This window comes from Sapajus apella, unplaced genomic scaffold, assembly GCF_009761245.1.
Source record: "Sapajus apella isolate SASKATOON/1434 unplaced genomic scaffold, GSC_monkey_1.0 scaffold41, whole genome shotgun sequence".
NCBI classification, from domain to species: domain Eukaryota; kingdom Metazoa; phylum Chordata; class Mammalia; order Primates; family Cebidae; genus Sapajus; species Sapajus apella.
This window is the reverse complement of record NW_022436981.1, coordinates 12,485,722-12,505,385: the sequence shown is the minus strand read 5'-3', so window position 1 is coordinate 12,505,385 and position 19,664 is coordinate 12,485,722. Positions and strand designations below refer to the sequence as shown.

General features: G+C 34.6%; 1 protein-coding gene across 1 annotated transcript in view; it reads right to left on the bottom strand.

Moving 5' to 3' along the window:
- Nucleotides 1–2,895: 2,895 nt before the first annotated feature.
- The window catches only part of FAM83B (family with sequence similarity 83 member B), a 94,607-nt gene continuing 77,838 nt past the window's right edge, over nucleotides 2,896–19,664 (bottom strand). Inside the window, exons 3-5 of the mRNA XM_032299742.1 lie at nucleotides 17,703–17,867; nucleotides 16,934–17,058; nucleotides 2,896–6,128 (exon numbers count right to left, since the gene is read on the bottom strand). Coding sequence (XP_032155633.1) covers nucleotides 3,830–6,128; nucleotides 16,934–17,058; nucleotides 17,703–17,867 — 2,589 coding nt within the window. The 3' untranslated portion in view covers nucleotides 2,896–3,829. The remainder of the gene's footprint in view (nucleotides 6,129–16,933; nucleotides 17,059–17,702; nucleotides 17,868–19,664) is intronic.

The window sequence follows — 19,664 nt, the reverse complement described above, 5'->3', positions numbered from 1 at the left end:
TGAACTCGGTTTTCTTAAACATTAGCATTTATGATTAATTTGTATCTTTTTTGTTGTAAATATTCTAGAACCCAGAATCTATCATTCATTAACTAGTTAAAAAGCATATTTGCCTTTAAAAGGATACAACTTTTAAGTTGAAATACACATTATTTCAACTACATCATAGTCTGCGATAAAAACAATTTTTTTTTTTTTTTGATTCTCTGTCTTTTAAAGTAAAAATTAGGCCAGGAGCAGTGGCTCATGTCTGTAATGCCACCACTTTGGGATCCCAAGTGGGGATGGATTACTTGAGGTCAGAAGGTCGAGACCAGCCTGGCCAACATGGTGAAACCTAATCTCTATTAAAAATACAAAAATCAGCTGGGTGTGGTGGCAGCTGCCTGTAATTCCAGCTACTCAGGAGACTGAGGCAGGAGAATCACTTGAACCTAGGAGGCGGAGGTTGCAGTGAGGCAAGATCACGTCACTATACTCTAGCTTGGTGACAGGGAGAGACTTCGTCTCAAAAAAAAAAAAAAAAAAAAAAAAGTAAAAATTATTTAATGTAACCACTGTTACAGTAATAATAAAGAGAATGTGTGTATGTATTTTGCTTCAGGGAAGAGAATTGGCACTGAATTTCAAATATGAATAAATTCATATATGAAATTGTTAATCAAAACAATGTTTTACAGATGATTTCAAAGCTCATGGAGAAATATTTAAAAATACATACACATCTAAATTCCTGATTAGAATAGCTAAGTGAAAGACAGCTTGAATGCAGAAATGTAAAGTATAAAGATTAAAAAAAACAACAGCTTACAATATATTGATGTTTGTACAAAATTATTTATTGATCTAAAAACAAAAGTTCATTTGGAAGAATATTTCTTTATAACATTGTTCATATATAAAACTTTGAGCTACTCAGGAAGCTTGGGCCCAGGAGTTAGAGTCCAGAGTGGGCATACTAGTGAGAACCCATCTCTTAAAAGTTAACAAGTTGACTCTTTATCATTTCATCCTTTTTGTTTTAAATATTCTAGAATCCAGAATCTACCTGAATATCATAATAAACTTATTAAAAATAAAAACAGCATTGTACATGTCACACCTACAGTCAATGTAAAACAACAATTCTACTTTGCATCCCTTAGCCACAGGCACATTAAGAAATCAACAGATACTCACAGAACACAGAAATATTTGTGGAATGACAGTTGAACAGGTGGATCTTGAGTGAAGCTGAAATCAGCCAGGATTAAAATTTTTGCATTATTTATCTAGATGACACTAGACATCTTCTTGAGTAAACAAGGTATTTGCTTCCACAAGTGTAGACTGACACCATATACCCACACCTCAACATCATGTCAGAATTATGTTTAATTCCAAACTTGTGGGATAGCTGCGTATTTTAGATACAAGTTCACTTACACTATTCTCTAGCTGTCTGCCAAGAACTACTTTGAAATTTTCCCCATTTGTCTTGTGTTTCTGCTTACAAAGTAATGTACAGTACTATGTAGAGAGTAAAAACTACCAAACTTTAATATCAAAGTACATCAAAGTGACATTATCGGTCCCCCAATGTTAATATGGGGAGAAAGTATGCGGCTTAAGACAGAAAGTATATGGCTTAAAACTATTTCATCCACAAACTGTGATGGTGTCTGCTTAAAACTTAAACAGTAGCTGTGAATTTTTTGAAGTATTATATTTTTGCTCAGTCTTATCCCTGGAAAGTTTCCTGGCCACAGAGCCTTTGGTAAGTTATGTACATATTCTGAAATACAGATATTTTTGAAGAAAAAAGAAACAAGAAAAAATTTTTTTAAAAGGCAGAGAAAAATAAATCTGCTGTGCAAAAGCCTAAGTTACCTGTCACGGGTTGATGAATAAAGCATTCTGTACTCCTCAATTCCACTTACGAGGAAGAGTTCAGGAACTATTTAGAAGGAGGTTTCCATAAGCTATCTATATTTCCTGAAATTAAGGAAATTTCTGTACAAAAGGCAACAGGTTTTTGGTTGTAATTAAACATGATTAAACTTGTAGTCTTCATATAATTTCAGTTTTAAAGTTATATTGCACTAAATTTCAGAGCCTTCCGTTTCAGAGCTGCCTAATGGCTCATTATCCTAAATCCCCATCCAATATTAACAAAGAATGGGTAATAACAAAGTCAGTCTAGTTTGGTTAACTGTGGGTTCTGGGCTTTGTTGGCTTTCTTTTCCTGTCCTATTTTTTTTTTCATGGTTTCTAAACATTATGGAAAATTACTTTAATGACATAGATATTTTAATGCCATTATTTTAATTATTTTAATGAGACATATTAAAATTTGTCTCAATCTTGCATTTTTAAAACAACAGTATACTGCTCGACACAGCAACTTAGAATATATTAAGTAATATATTTAAAGTGATGTAAAAATACTTCACAATTCTCACAGGATACATTGCTTCTTGAATTCTGTTCTTTGTGAATGAAGCAAAGTCAAGTTAAAGTCTCTGGAACAGATATGGAGCTTATACTTCGTTATTGTAAGAAAAAGGGTATCTTGTAATCTGAATACCATCCTTAAATCGTGGCAGAACTAGACTAGTACAACTTCTCATTTTCCCAACTATATTCTTATGAAAACACTATGCAGTCATATCGTATGTGGCACGACTTAAAGAAGAGCAAGACATGTAATCCCAGCACTTTGGGAGGCTGAGGCAGGCAGATCATGAAGTCAAGAGTTTGAGACCATCTGACCAACATGGTGAAACCCCGTCTCTAGTAAAAATGCCAAATTAGCTGGGCATGGTGACACCACACCTGCCTGTAATGCCAGCTACTCAGAAGGCTGATGCAGGAGAATTCCTTGAACCCAAGAGGCAGAGGTTGCAGTGAGCTGAGATCATGCCAGTGCACTCCAGCCTGGGCAATACAGTGAGATTCCATTTCAAAAACAAAAAATCAAGAATTTTCAAAAGCAAGACACCTTAGCATTGTCACAGCAATCTAACAAAAATTAAGGCAGAATTTTACGTTTCTAAAAGCTTTTACACAATAGAGAAAGGAGGGGTAATCATTCAGATTTTCTAAATTCCTACTGGTTTGTTATAAATGTGAATTAAGGAATGACTATAAAAAAATCAGCAGCCTAAGGATGAGAGGAGTGCAGCTCCCTGAGTCCAGAGTAGAGAAAGCACATTCCAGGCAGTTTTCAAAGGCTTAGGAAAATAAACTTCTATGAATGTCATTATACTACACGAGGATGATACTTTACAAACACTTCAGGCAAAATTAAAAAAAAAAAAAACAACAGTTTAAATGGTACTGCTGTTGCCCAAATAGCGGTACAATGCCCCACGGAAAAATTCATACTAACAAAATATAACAAGTTATCCTATAGAATTTAATTTTAAAAAAGCCTTTGTCCCATTTGCTTATATTTTTGAAGATATGAAAACACTATAAAGACACATTATAAAGGATTACTGAGGGTAGTATGACCTTTTTAAAAGGAAAGGGTTAAAATCCATACACCATACATCATCCAAAAAAGTCTCTAAGTGAGACTTAAGATCTTCAGTCTAAAGAAAATGATTTAAATATATCTGATATTTTTACCATTACCACTTACAAATTATGTGTTTACAGAGAAATTCTATCTACAGCAGACTCTAACTTTATCACACAGAAAAATAACTTTATATAGTACACCGGTGAACATATACATCATACCCATCATTCTGTTCTTAGGGAAATCTATTGGCATGTTACAAAGACTGTCCACAATTTTCTTTGGACAAATATTTATAGCCTCATTCATTTTGCATTTTAATAGCTATTTATTTTTGTGTAAAAAGTTTCCAAACTTTTGCACAAATCCTCGAAATTTGTTCTCATTCGGTTGATATGAGTGATAAACGCCAGTGTTGTAATTAAGCATTGGACTAGACCTGCCATAACTGTTGCCCATAGTCGCAGATTTTATTTCTGGGCGATTTATACTGGTATTTGGCATGTTGCTTGCTGGTTGAATAGAGCTCTCAATCTTACAAAATGGCTCAAAACGACTGTAAACACGCCGATCAGTTGAATGAGTCCGTAGAAGCTCATTGGGTGTTGGCCTTGAAGAAGTTGGTCTTCTCTCATGAGTAACAACTGCATTAATCTCCCTTGAATCTCGGTATTGGATCTGTTCAGTGTTAAATCTTGGGGCAGAGGCATCTCCTGCCCTTTCCAAGAACTTGCTTTCAACTGGGCCTGGAGAAGGTGTTCTTTTATTTTCATCTGACGGAGCATTTATTCCTGGAGATGGGCTACCTCTGACGTCTTCCTTACTTTTGTGGATGCTGCCTTGAGAGTTGGATGAGGAAGAATGCTTTCTTCTAGGAGATGAATCAACTTTTGTATCTGATTTCTTTGGTTTTTGGTTTTCTTCACCCTCAGAAACTAACGTGTCAGAGCTACTACACAATCTATAAAAGGCAGGCGCTTTATTTTTGGATAGATTTTCTTTCTTATCTGGGGTAAGGCTAAGTAATGACCTTAACTTCTGAGACCCCTTTTTCAAAAAACTTGGGGAACCCTTAACTTCCTTCTTTGAAGTGAGTTCTTTGTTGGATTCTTCTTTATTCATATCAAGTAAAGCAGCAATGGAAATTGATTTGGTAGTAGCGCTGCTTGGAGGGTTTCTCTTGGTAATTTCCTCCTCATCCTCCTCCATATTATGAGTCACATTGTGCATACTTTTAGAACTTTTTAGTAAATCTTCTTTGGGCTTTTCTGGTTGTCTAACTCGATTCCTGGTAAGTGTACTATATACACAATGCTTACTATTTCCAGGATCCAAGTTGGCTTTTGAGTTGTCAAATAACGGGAAACTTCGCCTTTTAAGCAGATTCTCATTCTGTTGATTCTTTAGATTTTCTGTCTGCTTATTTACACACAAGGTTGTATATATATAGTTATTTGACTCTGTGTGGCCGTTTGTAGTTTCGTTTAAGGCTATTGAGTGGTTTTCAGGAACCTGCAAGGTGTGCATTTTTGGTGCCTCTGACTGCGAAGGGAGCTTTGGAGTTGATTCTGGCAAGAGTTTGTCTGTCAAGTGCTGTACATGTGTAGGGGTGTCTGGGACCTCTTTAGGTGTCTCACTTCCCTGAGAACCAACGATAGTTGAATTTGAGGAGCCAGTTGTACAACTGTTAACTTCCTTTTGCTCAGGTAAAGTGGGTTTAAACACTAAAGAGGAACGAAGCCGAGAATGAGTATAAAGGGCATTGGCCTTCAAATTCTCAGGACTGTCATAGCCCTCAGATTGGTCACCTAAAGCTGATCCATTTGAGTCCGGTGTAGCTTCTGAATGATCATTTAAGTAGGATTCAATTCTCCGGTTACGTAGGAATGACTTTGTGGTATGTTCAAGGGTTGGCATTCGTTGTTGCAAAAAGCGGGTATAATTATCTGTCCCATTAAAAGACCTCCGAACATTTGAATTTCTGTCTGCAAGAGTAGTTGTTTTTCTCTGTGCAAACCGATTGGCAAAACTCTGGGCGGGTGTGTTGTGGTGGCGTGCATAGCCTTCCCGTGATGAGGATGCCACACTGAGACTATCAGAAGGTCTTTTCCAATTACCAGGTGCATTATTGGATCTATTCAGAGCCCTATTAAGTAGGAGGTATGGCACTGTTTCTGGCTGTTCGCCAGCATAACTATGCCTTTTCCAGTTTTCATTGATCTGACTGGGTTGAAATTGACGTATTGCATTTGGACCATTAAAGTTTGGAACAAAATGAGGTTTGTATCCGTGATTTCTTATGTTATATTTGTCATGCTCATTTAAAGTATATATCCCTCTGTTTTTGAAGTAACTAGAATCTAGTTTATGAATCTGGTCTTGTCTACCAAAAAGGTTTCTTTGGCTGGAAACAGATGCTAATGAAGAAATTGAATGCTGGTAAGTGCCATTTTCCCAGAGAGTTTTGCCATGCTTCACCCTTGCTGATTCTTCCTGAGCAAATGAACTGGGGACACAGGATCTGGCATAGAGAGTTCTAAATTCTTCATCAAAAGACTCAACAAGTTGTCCTGTGATTATTTGAACCATGCTGAGGTGAGCTTTCTCAAATAACCACATATAGCTGGGGGTAAAAAAAAAAAAAAGGAAAAATTATAATCATTTAAGTTAAAAGACTGATAAAAACATACAGTTTACTAAAAAGTATCACTTAATGGTTGCAAAATATGTTTTTGTATGGTTTTTTGGCTACCATTATTTAGAATGTTTTCCATCATTCCATGCTTATAATACATGTCTTCCCATCCTCATATTCATATTTTAAATAACAATGCAACTCAGATTATAGCTTTGAATCCACTACTTTCCAGAAGTCCAAAGAAAAACTTGCTGTGCATTTTCAAAAGCAATCTGCAGATTTAATGCAATTCCCATCAAAATACCAACATCATTTTTAACAGAACAAGAAGAAACAATCCTAACTTATGGAACCAAAAAAGAACCTGCACAGTCAAAGCAAAACCAAGCAAAATTAACAAATCTACAAGCATTACATTACCTGACTTCAAATTATATTACAAGGCTATGGCTACCAAAACAGCATGGTACTGGTATAATAATAGGCACATACACCAATGGGACAGAATAAAGAAACCAGAAATAAAGCCAAATACCTACAGCCAACTGATCTTCAGCAAAGCAAACCAAAACAAAAAGTGGGGAAAGAACACCCTATTCAACAAATGGTACTGGAATAATTGGTAAGCTACATGTAAAAGAATGAAACTGAATCCTCATTTCTTACCTTAAGCAAAAATCAACTCAAGGTGTGTCAAACACTTAAATCCAAGACTGAAATCATAACAATTCTAAAAGATAACGTCGTAAAAACTCTTCTAGACATTGGCTTATGCAGAGTTCATGACCAAGAACCCCAAAGCCAATGCAACAAAAGCAAACAAATAAAAATAGATAGAACAAAAAAGCTTCTATACAGCAAAAGTAATAATCAGCAGAGTAAACAGAGTGGGAGAAAATATTCACCAGCTCTGCATCCAGCAAAGGATTAATATCCAGAATCCAGAAGGTACTCAAATCAGCAAGAAAAAAATAAATAATCACATCGAAAGTGGGCAAAAGATATGAATAGACAATTCTCAAAAGAAAATATACAAATGACCAACAAAAACACAAAACAAAATGCTAAACATCACTAATTATCTGGGAAATGCAAATTAAAAATGAGGTGCCACCTTACTCCTGTAAGAATGGCCATAATTAAAACATCAAAAACTAGTAGACATTGGCATGCATGTGGTGAAAGCGAACATTTTTACACTCCTGATAGGAATGTAAACTAGTACAACCACTATGGAAAATAGGGTGAAGATTTCTTGAAGAACTAAACTTAGAACTACCATTCAATCCGGCAATCCCACTATTGGGTATCCACCCAGAGGAAAGTAAGTCATTTTATGAAAAACACTTGCACATGCATGTTTATAGCAGCACAATTTGAAATAGCAAAAATATGGAACCAGTATTAATGCTCATCAACCAACAAGTGGATAAAGAAAATGTGGTATGTATATACCGCAGCATACTACTCAGCCATAAAAAAAGAACAAAATAATGGCATTTGCAGCAATCTGAATGGAATTGGAGACGATTATTCTAAGTGAAGTAACTCAGGAATGGAAAACCAAATATTTTATGTTCTCACTTACAAGTGAGAGTTAAGATATGAAGATGCAAAGGCATCAGAATGACATAATGACCTTCAGGGACTAGAAGGAGAGGGTAGGAGAGGGGTTAGGGGTAAAAGACTACACTTTGTGTAGAGTGTGCTTGGGTAATGGGTGCACCAAAATCTCAGAAAACGCCACTAAAGAACTTATCCATGCAACCAAAAACCAACTGTTCCCAAAACACTAATGAAATAATTTAGAACATTAAAAGAAAGAAAGAAAGATAGGAAACCTGCTGTGTATTTTGCATCTGTGTTGAAACTTTATGGCATAAAAATTGATATATTTCATATATATCATCGTGGCAGAATGTAGTAAAGCTAGTATTGGAGAAAAAGTCAAGAGGCCTGGCTTCTGCTGAGTTGTAGCCACACGAGCTTGGGCTTCACTTTCCTCATGCTGAACGCAAGGATATGGACAGCATAACAGCTGCAATGCTTTATAGCTCTAACATGATATAATGTATGATACAGCTATGCTAATGCATATATTTTAAGAGTCTGTAAGTTTTCAGACTGTTATCTCTGTGGCTTACTGAATAAGTATAATTTAAGATGCCAAGAGGTGTAAACAGGATTTGTGGCCAGCTGCCTCAATCACTAAAGGACAGACTTCACTGTACTCACTTTATACAGTATTAGTAAATGCAGGCCTCAGAAACCATGCCAGTCAAAATGCCAATCAGGATCTTTTAATATAAAAATCTGTGACTGCGCTCAATGGTAAAGGTCTTCCCCTGAACAAAGACAGTATACAAAGACTGGGGGAGGTGACTGCTTATTTTTAAAATGTCTGAATACTAGCAAAAATTACAAGATATATGAAGAAGCAGGGGAACTCAGTCCAATCATAAGAAATAAAATAAAACTCCAGAAACTGACCCTAAAGAATCACAGATCTATGAGCTCCCTGATAAAATATTTAGAATAACTGATATAAAAATGCTCAATGAACTAAAAACAAACAAAAACAACAACACACACACACACAGACAAGTAAACAAAGTCAGGAAAATGATATATCAATGGAATGAAAATATCAACAACTATAAAATAGAGCTAAAAGGAAGTTCTAGAACCGAAAAATAAAATAACTGAATAATTCATTAGAAGGGTTCAAATAGCAGACTTGATCAGGCAGAAGAAATAATGAATAAACCTGAAGACAGGTCACTGAAATCACTGAGTCAGAGGAGCATAATGAAAAAAAAAAAAAAAAAAAGAATGAAGAAAAGCAAAGATATACTAAATAATTTATGGGACTACCAAGCAGATCAATATACGCATTATGAGAAGCTGAGAAAGAGGAGAGACAAAGAATCAGAAAACTCATTTGAAGAAATAGTGGACAAAAACTTTCTGAGTCTGAGGAAAACAATTGACGTGTGAATTTTAAAGAACTCAAACTGGCATAAATCCAAAATACCAGTATATATATACTTGGTATAATGTATACCAAGACACATTATAATCAGACCTGTTTAAAGTCAAAGACAGAGAGAAAATCTTAAAAGCAACAAAAGAAATGTGATTTGTCACATACAAGGGAGCTTCCATTAGATTATCAGTGACTTTCTTAGCAGAAACTTTGCAGGCTATAATGGAGTAGGAAAATATAATCAAAGAGCTATAAGAAAAACACTGATAACACCAAGAATCCAGCAAAACTGTCCTTCAAAAGGAAGGAGAAATTAAGACTGTCCCAGATAACTGAAATCTGAGGAAGTTCATTACTAGTAGCTCTACTCTACACGAAATGCTAAAGTGGATCTTTTAAGTTCAAATAAAAGGATGGTAGAGAGCAACACAAAGCCTTATGACAATATGAGGTTCTGCAATAAAAGTAAATATGTAGACAAATGAAGTGACATGCACTAGTTGCAGACATGGTTCACAGAATTTAAATGTGAAAGATTGAAAGAATAACTTTAAATTTGTGCTTATTGGTAAATAATATATAAAGACGTAATTTGTGACAATTATGTAAAGAGAGGAACAGAGCTATAAAGGAGTGGAGTTTTCACATGTGATTGAAGTTATCAGTTTAAAACAGAATGATATAACTTTAAAAAGTTTTATGTAATTCTAGTGACTACTGAAAAGAAAGTATCTTTAGAACACACACAAAAGGAAATGAGAAGATAATCAAAGCATATGTGGGAAAAAAATCGACAAAACACAAAAGACTGTAGTAAAGAGGAAAGAAGAACAAAGAAGTTATAAGATATACAGAAAAAAAAAATGACAAAAGTAAGTCCTCTATCAGTAATTAGTTAAAAGGTACATGGATTAAATTACCTCACTGGAAGACATAAATTGAATGGATTAAAAAAAACCAGCATCCAAATATATGCTATCTTCCAGAGACTCACCTTTCAACTAAGGATACACATAAGCTAAAAGAGGATAAAAAAAGAAATAACATTTTTAAATTAAAATAAAATTAATTTAATTTTAATTTTAAAAAAAGAACTTACAAGAGATAAAGAAGAATGTTATATAATGAAAAAGGGGTCAATTCATCAAGAAGATAAAACAATTATAAGTATTTGTACAGCAAACCTCAGAGCTCCTAAAATACAAAGCAAACTTTAACAGAATTGAAGGGGAAAGCAGACAGCAACACAGTATTAGTAAGAGACTTCCATGCTCACTTTCAGTAATGAATACAATGTCACACAAGACCAAAATGAACACAGACAACTTGAACAAGAGTACAGACCAACAGCACCTAATAGACACATACAGAACACTTGACAAAGGCAGAATATACATTCTTCTCAAGTACACATGGTATATTCTCCAAGACAGACCATATGTTAGGCAAAACAAACCTCAACAAATTAAAGATTTAAATCACACAAAGTATCTTATCTGACTGCAACAGAACAAAACTAGCAATCAATGGCACAAGGAAAACTGGAAAACTCACAGATAGGTGGAAAGTAAACAACACAGTTTTGAAATAGCCAATGAGTAAAAGAAGTCACAAAGGAAATTAGAAAATACCTTGAGACAAATGAACATAAAAAACACAAGATATCAAAATTCATGACATGTAGCAAAAGCACTAAGAGGGAAGTTTATAGCTATAAATACGTATATTAAAAAAGCTAAAAGATCTCTCCTGACTTAATCATTACCTAGTCTACACATGTAATAAAATATGACCTATACCTTATGAATATGTACAAATATTTGTATCAATAAAACATTTTTTTAAAAGCCAAAAGATCTCATGCAACAACCTAACTTTATACCTCAAGAAACTGGAAAAAAGAAAAACAAACTAATAGGGAAAAAAGAGAAATCCTGAAAGGTTCAGGAAAGAAAAAATGGCTGCATGAAAAGAATGTGACTAATAGTAATTGTTGAAACTTCTCAGCAGCAACTTTGACTATGGGATATCTTACCAATTCAGAAGAAAAATGGTTCAACTTAGAGTTCCATCCCACGTTAAGCCATAAATGACCTAGAATTATAAATTTTTTATCTTAAAAGTCCTTGAGCAATCTTGGGAGAAAAATGAAGACTTGGAAACAAAAGCAAGGAAAAATGGGATTTAAGAAATCATGGATCAAATCACTTAGAAATATGGGAAATACCAGGCCCCCAGGTGTGCCTCCAATTTAAGGAACTGCTAGTTCAGATGGGATATCACAGACGGTTGGCAGTAACTGAGCATTTGGGAAAGTCATTCATGTCCTGCAAAATCTGTGTGGTCAATTGGAGAAAAAAGTAGCAACAGACAAATAGAAAACAAGATTTTTTTCTGGGTGTTTTATATAAACAGCAATTTTATCTATAAATCATCACACTTTTCTATCCATGTTCCATAACTTATTTTTATTTTCATTTATTTTCACTGGCTAGCTTTTATACCAACAGTCGAACAGAAGGTATAATCAAAGTTCTATGTGTATCATATGTATCTTTTTCTGGTTTTGGCAAAAAATACTTAAATATATTATTCATATTTACGAACCTTGTTTTTTTCATCCTGTCTTTCTCATATTGAAGCAGTTTTTAAATATTTCTATTTTCTAATAGATGTTATCAATTGTTATAAAATTTTTTATTACTTTCGTATCAGTTGGATTAATACGTTTTCTTTATATAACGTTTTATAAACTACTTTTATTTTTTAAAAAGAATAGAAAATAAAGACAATGAATAAAAATAAATGGTTGTTATTAACTTTGTTATGGAAAAAAAAAAAAACCATATATCACTCTTTGGCACATCAGTGCTCCATTATGACAGTTTCAACAATGTAGGCCCGGACTTCACATTTAACCAAAAATTATGATAGAACTATACTGGAAGAATGGGGACTAGAAGAAATAATAGGTAGAAAACACAATTCTCCAAATATCAAAAGCTAAGATAATATGTGAAACTGGTAAATTAAAAAAGAATAGTATAACCATGTTATTTAAGAGATGAAATAAGTATCAGAAGAACTAAAAGAACTGACAACTGTATCTGGAGATCAGGACCAGAGGTGGTTAAAGATGGAAAACAAAAACCACTGTTTCGTACTGTACATAATTTAATAATATTTGATTTTTTAAGAAACATTTTCAAATGTTTTTAAGAAATATTTTCAAATGTGCAAATATTTTCATGGATAAAAAATTATCTACTTCCAGATCCACTAAACACACACTGTCAGACATTAATCATGAAGTTGACTTAAAAATTCTGAGTTCCTGGCTGGGGTTTTACAGTCCATTGAGTTTAAATAGTAACAGTATGCTGGTTGTAGCATGGAACTCAACGATGATGATCTTTATGTGTGGTTAGAAATGGGGCCTGATTACTGCAGCCTTGTAGTATAGTTTGAAGTCATGCCTCCAGCTTTGTTCTTTTTGCTTAGGATTGTCTTGGGTATATGGGCTCTTTTTGGTTCCATATGAAATTTAAGGTGGTTTTTTCCAATTCTATGAAGAAAGTCAATGTAGCTTGACAGGGATAGCATTGAATCTATAAATTACTTTGGGCAGTATGGCCATTTTCATGATATTGATTCTTCCTAACCATGAGCATGGAATGTTTTTCCATCTGTTTGTGTCCTCCCTTATTTCCTTGAGCAGTGATTTGTAGTTCTCCTTGAAGAGGTCCTTCACATCCCGTTAGTTGTACTTCTAGGTATTTTATTCTCTTTGTAGTAATTGTGAATGAGAGTTCACTCATGATTTCGCTCTCTGTCTGTTATTGGTGTATAGGAATGCTTGTGATTTTTGCACCTTGATTTTGTATCCTGAGACTTTGCTGAAGTTGCTTATCAGCTTAAGGAGATTTTGGGCTGAGATGATGGGATCTTCTAAATAAACAATCATGTTGTCTAAAAATGGAGACAATTTGACTTCTTCTTTTCCTAATTAAATTCCTTTATTTCTTTCAATTGCCTAATTGCCCTGGCCAGAACTTCCAATACTATGTTGAGAAGGAGTGGTGAGAGATGGCATCCTAGTTTTGTGCCTGTTTTCAAAGGGAATCCTTCCAGGTTTTTGCCCATTCAGTATGATGTTGGCTATGGGTTTGTCATAAATAGATCCTATTATTTTGAGATACATTCCATTGATAGCTAGCTTATTGAGAATTTTTAGCATAAAGGGCTATTAAATTTTGTCGAAGCCCTTCTCTGCATGTACTGAGATAATTATGGGGTTTTTGTCTTTGTTTCTGTTCATGTGATGGATTACATTTATTGGTTTGTGTATGTTTAACCAGCCTTGCATCTCAGGGAGGTAGCTGACTTCATTGTGATGGATAAGTAATCCAAACAGCATGGTACTGGTACCAAAACAGAGATATAGACCAATGGAACAGAACAGAGGCCTCAGAAGTAACACCACAGATCTACAACCATCTGATCTTTGACAAGTGTGACAAAAACAAGCAATGGGGAAAGGATTCCCTATTTCATAAATGGTGTTGGGAAAACTGGCTAGCCATATGTAGAAAGCTAAAACTGGATCCCTTCCTTACACCTTATACAAAAATTAACTCCAGGTAGATTAAATATTTAAACATAAGACTTAACAACATAAAAACCCTAGAAGAAAACCTAGGCAATACCATTCAGGACATAGGCGTGGGCAAGGACTTCATGACTAAAACACCAAAAGCAATGGCAACAAAAGCCAAAATAGACAAATGGGGTCTAATGAAACTAAAGAGCTTCTGCACAGCAAAGAAACTATCAGTAGAGTGAACCAACAACCAAGAGAATGGGAAAAATTTTTGCAATCTCTTCATCTGACAAAGGGCTAACATCCAGAATCTACAAACAACTTAAACAAATTTACAAGAGAAAAATAAACAACCCATCAAACAGTGGGTGAAGGATATGAACAGACACTTCTCAAAAGACGACATTTATGCAGCATATGAAAAAGTGCTCATCGTCACTGGTCATTGGTCATTAAAGAAATGAAAATCAAAACCACACTGAGATACCATCTCACGCCAGTTAGAATGGTGATCATTGAAAAATCAGGAGACAACAGATGCTGGAGAGGATGTGGAGAAACAGGAACGCTTTTACACTACTAGTGGGGGTGTAAATTAGTTCAACCATTGTGGAAGAGAGTGTGGCAATTCCTCAAGGATCTAGAACCAGAAATACAATTTGGCCCAGCAATCCCATTACTGAGTATATACCCAAAGGATTATAAATCATTCTATTATAAAGAAACACATGCACACATATGTTTATTGCAGCACTGTTCACAATAGCAAAGAATTGAAACCAACCCAAATGCCCATCAACGTTAGACTGGATTAAAAAAATGTGGCACATATATACCATGGCATACTATGCAAGTATAAAAAGGGATGAGTCCCTTTGCAGGGACATGGATAAGGCTGGAAACCACCATTCTCAGCAAGCTGACACAAGAACAGAAAACCAAATACTGCATGCTCTCACTCATAAGTGGGTGTTGAACAACACGGACACAGGGAGGGAAACATAACACACTGGAGCCTGTCAGGGGCTGGGGCACTAGGCGAGGGATAGCAGGGGCTGGGGGCATAAGGGAGGGATAGCATTAGGAGAAATATCTAATATAGATGATGGGGTGATGGATGCAGCAAACCACCATGGCATGTGTATTCCTGTGTAACAAACCTGCATGTTCTGTACATGTACCCCAGAACTTAAAGTATAATTTAAAAAAATGGAACCTGAGAGCTGCCAACTTCAGTCAACTTGTCTTTTGAAAGTAACTTTTATCAACCTCATGAGATCAGAAATTTAAAAACCTATAAAATTATCTCTCAGTTTGATTTAGAGACAATGCTTTACTAAACATTCATCCATTTTAGTATCATGTTATGAAAAAACTCCTCATGTTTTCCTGATAAAATCATCATCAAGATGAGTGAGCTGTCACACAATGTGTAACTGTGGTAGATACAGATTCTGGGCCTCTCCAGGAATGGTAGGAGTTTAGAGTCCAATGACATCCCATGGCAAAGAATATTGAATTAAAGAAGGCATTTCCAACTTGCCTATGAGGAAAACAATGGCAATACTAGAATATAAGGGACAAAGGCTGTTTTTAAACCAAAAAGAAATTCACTTTTAACCAAACTACTTCATAGGTAGTCTACCACATCCTGTTCAAATATTTTTAGCAATAGGAAGGTCCATCATAATGTCAGAGAAATAATAAAAAGGGCAATGATTGACAACCAGGCATTATTTAAAAATATATACTTAAAATGAATTTGAGATAACAAAGAGAATAGAGTGTTAGTTAAGAGTTGTGATGAATTTTTATAATCCATGGTCCTGGGAATTCCATTAATTCTGCCTCCGGCTTCCTCCTCACAGACAGAAAGATATAGACATATAATTTTTTTTTTTTTTTTTGGTCACTGCTGTTGTTTGATTTTCCCCACATTAATCAAAGTTAGCTCAGCTACAGTCATTGCAACACTAGCACTTATTAATTTCCAGTGAGAGCAAAACAAAGTTGAGGTAAATCGACTATTGAAGATAATCTTAAAAGTTAAATAACAATGACAGTATTAATTATGACGAGCTTAAATGACAATCATTCTATAAGTCAGGTGAACTCTCAACTTTAATTAAAAGTTGAATGAAAAACTCTCTAAAACCAAGTGAGTCTGGACAAATATATTCACATATAATGAGTCTTTAAAAGGACTCACTAATTTCAAGCACTAGTTGTATTTTCTGCTCATAATATATATTCACGTGGATCTCCAAACAGCATGTTTTTTAAAAAAGAGCCAGAGATTAAAGAGAGAGTTGGCAGAAAGTAGCAGATCAAGTCCTAAAATAATAGTTAACATTAGGGGTTTGGGATGCATTAACTCATCTAGTCCCCACAGCAATGACATGAGGCCGGTTCTATGATTCTCCTCACTTTACAGCTGAGCAAACTAATGTACAACCAAATAAAGTAACCTGCCCAAGGCCACCATTTCAATGTGTTACTTCCTTTTCATGGACTTTGTAATTAAGACAGGAGACAAATATTTTGCCTTACACAGTCATGTTTACATCCACAGCTCTTCTGGATCCTTCCCTTGGTATTTAATAATGAAGCTACATGACCTAGCAGTTCATGAGTGTTTGCTGGTGCTTTTATTTGCCTGTTTATGAAGCATCACTATGTATCTCGTTCAGGACTGAAGCCAGGGATTTATTTATAAGAGAAGATTAGGGCAGCACTTACACTCTCAAACTAGCCTCACGTAGACTGGGCAGCCAATTCTGCTTTGATCAGATTCTTAAGAATACAAAATAAGAAAAATCCAATACCACTATTTAAAGTGGTAAATAGCTTCTGTTTTTATAAACGATTGTAACTAAATCCACACTATGCAATGTTTCCATAAGAAGCAAAACCACTTTTGGTACCATAGAGCTGTAGGGAAGCTTAGATATTGGTCAATGTCTTCATTTTCTGGATGAAGAACCTGAAGCTCAAGGAAGTTATATGATTTGCCTAAGATCGTGATGCTCTTTAGCGGCAGGCCCATAGCTCAAATGTAGGTCTCTAACCTCCCATGCAAGTGTTTTTTTTTTTTTTTTTTTTTTTTCAATTTTTAAGAAAGAGCTTAACAGATGATATTGAAATGTGAATCTAATAAATCATCTAAATGATTGATAATACTGAAGGTAGACATAATGATCTTACCTGTAAGAACCGTATATCACTTTCTGGCAGTCAACTAACAAAAATTTCTGTTCCATTTTTCCATGGAATTTTGCCCCGGTTTTAAAAAGATAATCTTGGCCTTTTACTGTTCGTACTCGAATATTCTAGAATTATATATAAATAAAAAGCAAAAATTATGGCTAGGAAAACAGTATTTTGAAAACCAAAATCCATATATGATAGAATCATAATGCAAACAAAAAAATTGAAATAATTAAAAAAACTCCCAAATATTAAATCCTTAAGAAAAGTAATCATTTAAAATATACATTTCAACATAGCTTAAATAGGAGATTTCACTTTATTTTTACACAGAATGGCATCAAAAATCACTCAGGATCTGACTATAATAAGCCCTTTTGGGTTATAATGCCTTGATGATAAATTAAAGTTAAAATTAACCTTTAAAAAGTCAAAAATAACAGAAAATACTATGCCAAATGATTCTGATACGCAATACATACTGAACCATAGAAGCACCTGAGTCATTGCTTTCAAAGCTGTTCATGGAAAACTGATATATTAAATATTAATCAATAAAAGCACAATATAAAGCCCTCATGAAGATGTGCTTTCTGTCACATTCTGAAAAGTACAGGGGAGCTTTCTGTGATCAGTCATTCCATAACCTTAAATACGGATACTTTTTTCTTTTTAACTTTTATATTCATCTATCTTAACATGCCTTAAATTTGACTGAGTTGAAAATGACACACAAAATACTTGAGAAAAAACACATAATTCTTACCCTGAGACGCTGAACTGAACAACCTTGTTTCTCAGTCATATATAGAAAATGATTAAAATTGGATTCATCAAGCAGAATGTATACAGATACTCCTCGGGTTGATGCCTCAACTATTTCTTTGAAAATGTCCACATCTGTAAATATATCCATCACTAAAGCAATGACCTGTTAAAAATAAGAATATGAAACAATTTTAGATTCTTAATAGAGAACGATTAAGAAATTGTTTACATTCAGTAAAGGTCAGATAAAATAAAATCATTAACTATAGAAATGTACATATATGTAATATATATGTACATACAAATATTCATTTCATTTTCTAAAATAGATAAAATCATATTAAAAATAAGCTAATAACTATATGTAGATTTGTAACACTATGTCATTTTCATGTTAGCTTTAATTTAAATAAAATCTGCATTCCAGTAGGATTTTGAAAAATGGGCAAATCCAAATCATGGATTTCAAGACTACCTACAAGGTAGACAAATGGGACAAGGTTGAAATCAGTGTTACAATTTTTCTTAAGAGATATTTCCAGGGGAAAGTAGGATTTTTTATACCAGTCATTAAGAATAAAGGTCTTCAGGAACTGAGACAGAGAAAAAAAAAAATCCTAGAAATAGAAATATACCTAGGAAAAGATGAAAGATGGAGAAAGAGTATAAGATGACTTGAAGACTAAAAAGTTAAACATACAGTTGTTCCTCGGTTTACTGGGAGAATGGTTCCAGGACCTCTGCATATACCAAAATCTGTACATACTCAAGTCCACAGTCAGCACTGAAGAGCCTACGCACATGGAAAGCAGCCCTCCATATATGTGAGTTTCACACTCCATAAATACTGGGATATTCTACCCATGTTTGGTTGAAAAAAAATCTGCATATAAGTGGATAGAAGCAGTTCACACCCATGTTGTTTAATGAGTCAACTGTACTTGCCTAAAATGAGTTTAGCAGATAAAATAAGCACAAGAAAAAAGTGAATTAAAAAGGGGATATAATTAAGAAGGAAATACCCTAAAGAACAGGTCCCTAAGACGTAGAGTCTGTGTCGATTGTTGAAATGAAAGTAAAATACTGCTAGAAGAAGGGGAAAAATCATTTAAGAAGTTGTCCCCCTTCCGCGTGCCGGTCGTATTTATTGACCACCTACTATGGACCATGCAAGAAAAACAAAATTCTGCCCTTGGGAAGCTTATATTTTCTAGTGGGGGAAGACATAATAAGTAATAAATAAGTCAATTATGTAACAAGCTATAAGTTTTTTGGGGAAAAAAAATAGAGCAGAATAGGGATCATGGGTTCCTGGAAATTCAGAAGGGAAGGTCTTTTTGAGACAGTGTCCTTTGAACAGAAGTGAAAGGAAATGACATTATCCACATTGCTATCTTCAGGAATATTGATGCAGGCAGAGGAAACAAGCAACTCGGCTCTGGCAAGACAAAAAACAGAAAGGAGGCAGCAGGAATGAAATGAGAATGAGACAATTATCACAGTGTCTTAAAGGCATTAAAAGCCTTCAGTATTTTTTTTCTGAATAAGACTGTAAGCTATTAAAAAGCTTTGAGTTGAAGTAATAAAGTGATCTGGTTATATTTTGAAAGGCTTGTTCTGGCTACTGTGTTAAGAACAGGATTGTTAAAATGGTGTTAACAAGGATGGAAACAAGGAGGCCAGTTACAGCTACCAGGGCAACTTAAGTGGGAGGTGATGATGTATAGGACCAGGCTGGTAGTGTCACTGATGAAGAAAAATGGTCAGAAACTGGATATATTTGAGTACAAACATCTTGTGGATGGATTGAATATAAGATATGAGAGAAAAGGGAGAAAAAGTGAAGAAGACCAAGTATCAAGTGCTGGGACATTCCAAGTTAAGAAGAATGTTAAAATTAACATTTCAAGTTAATTTCAAATACCAGAAAAACTACCAGCAAAGGAGACTGAGGAAATAA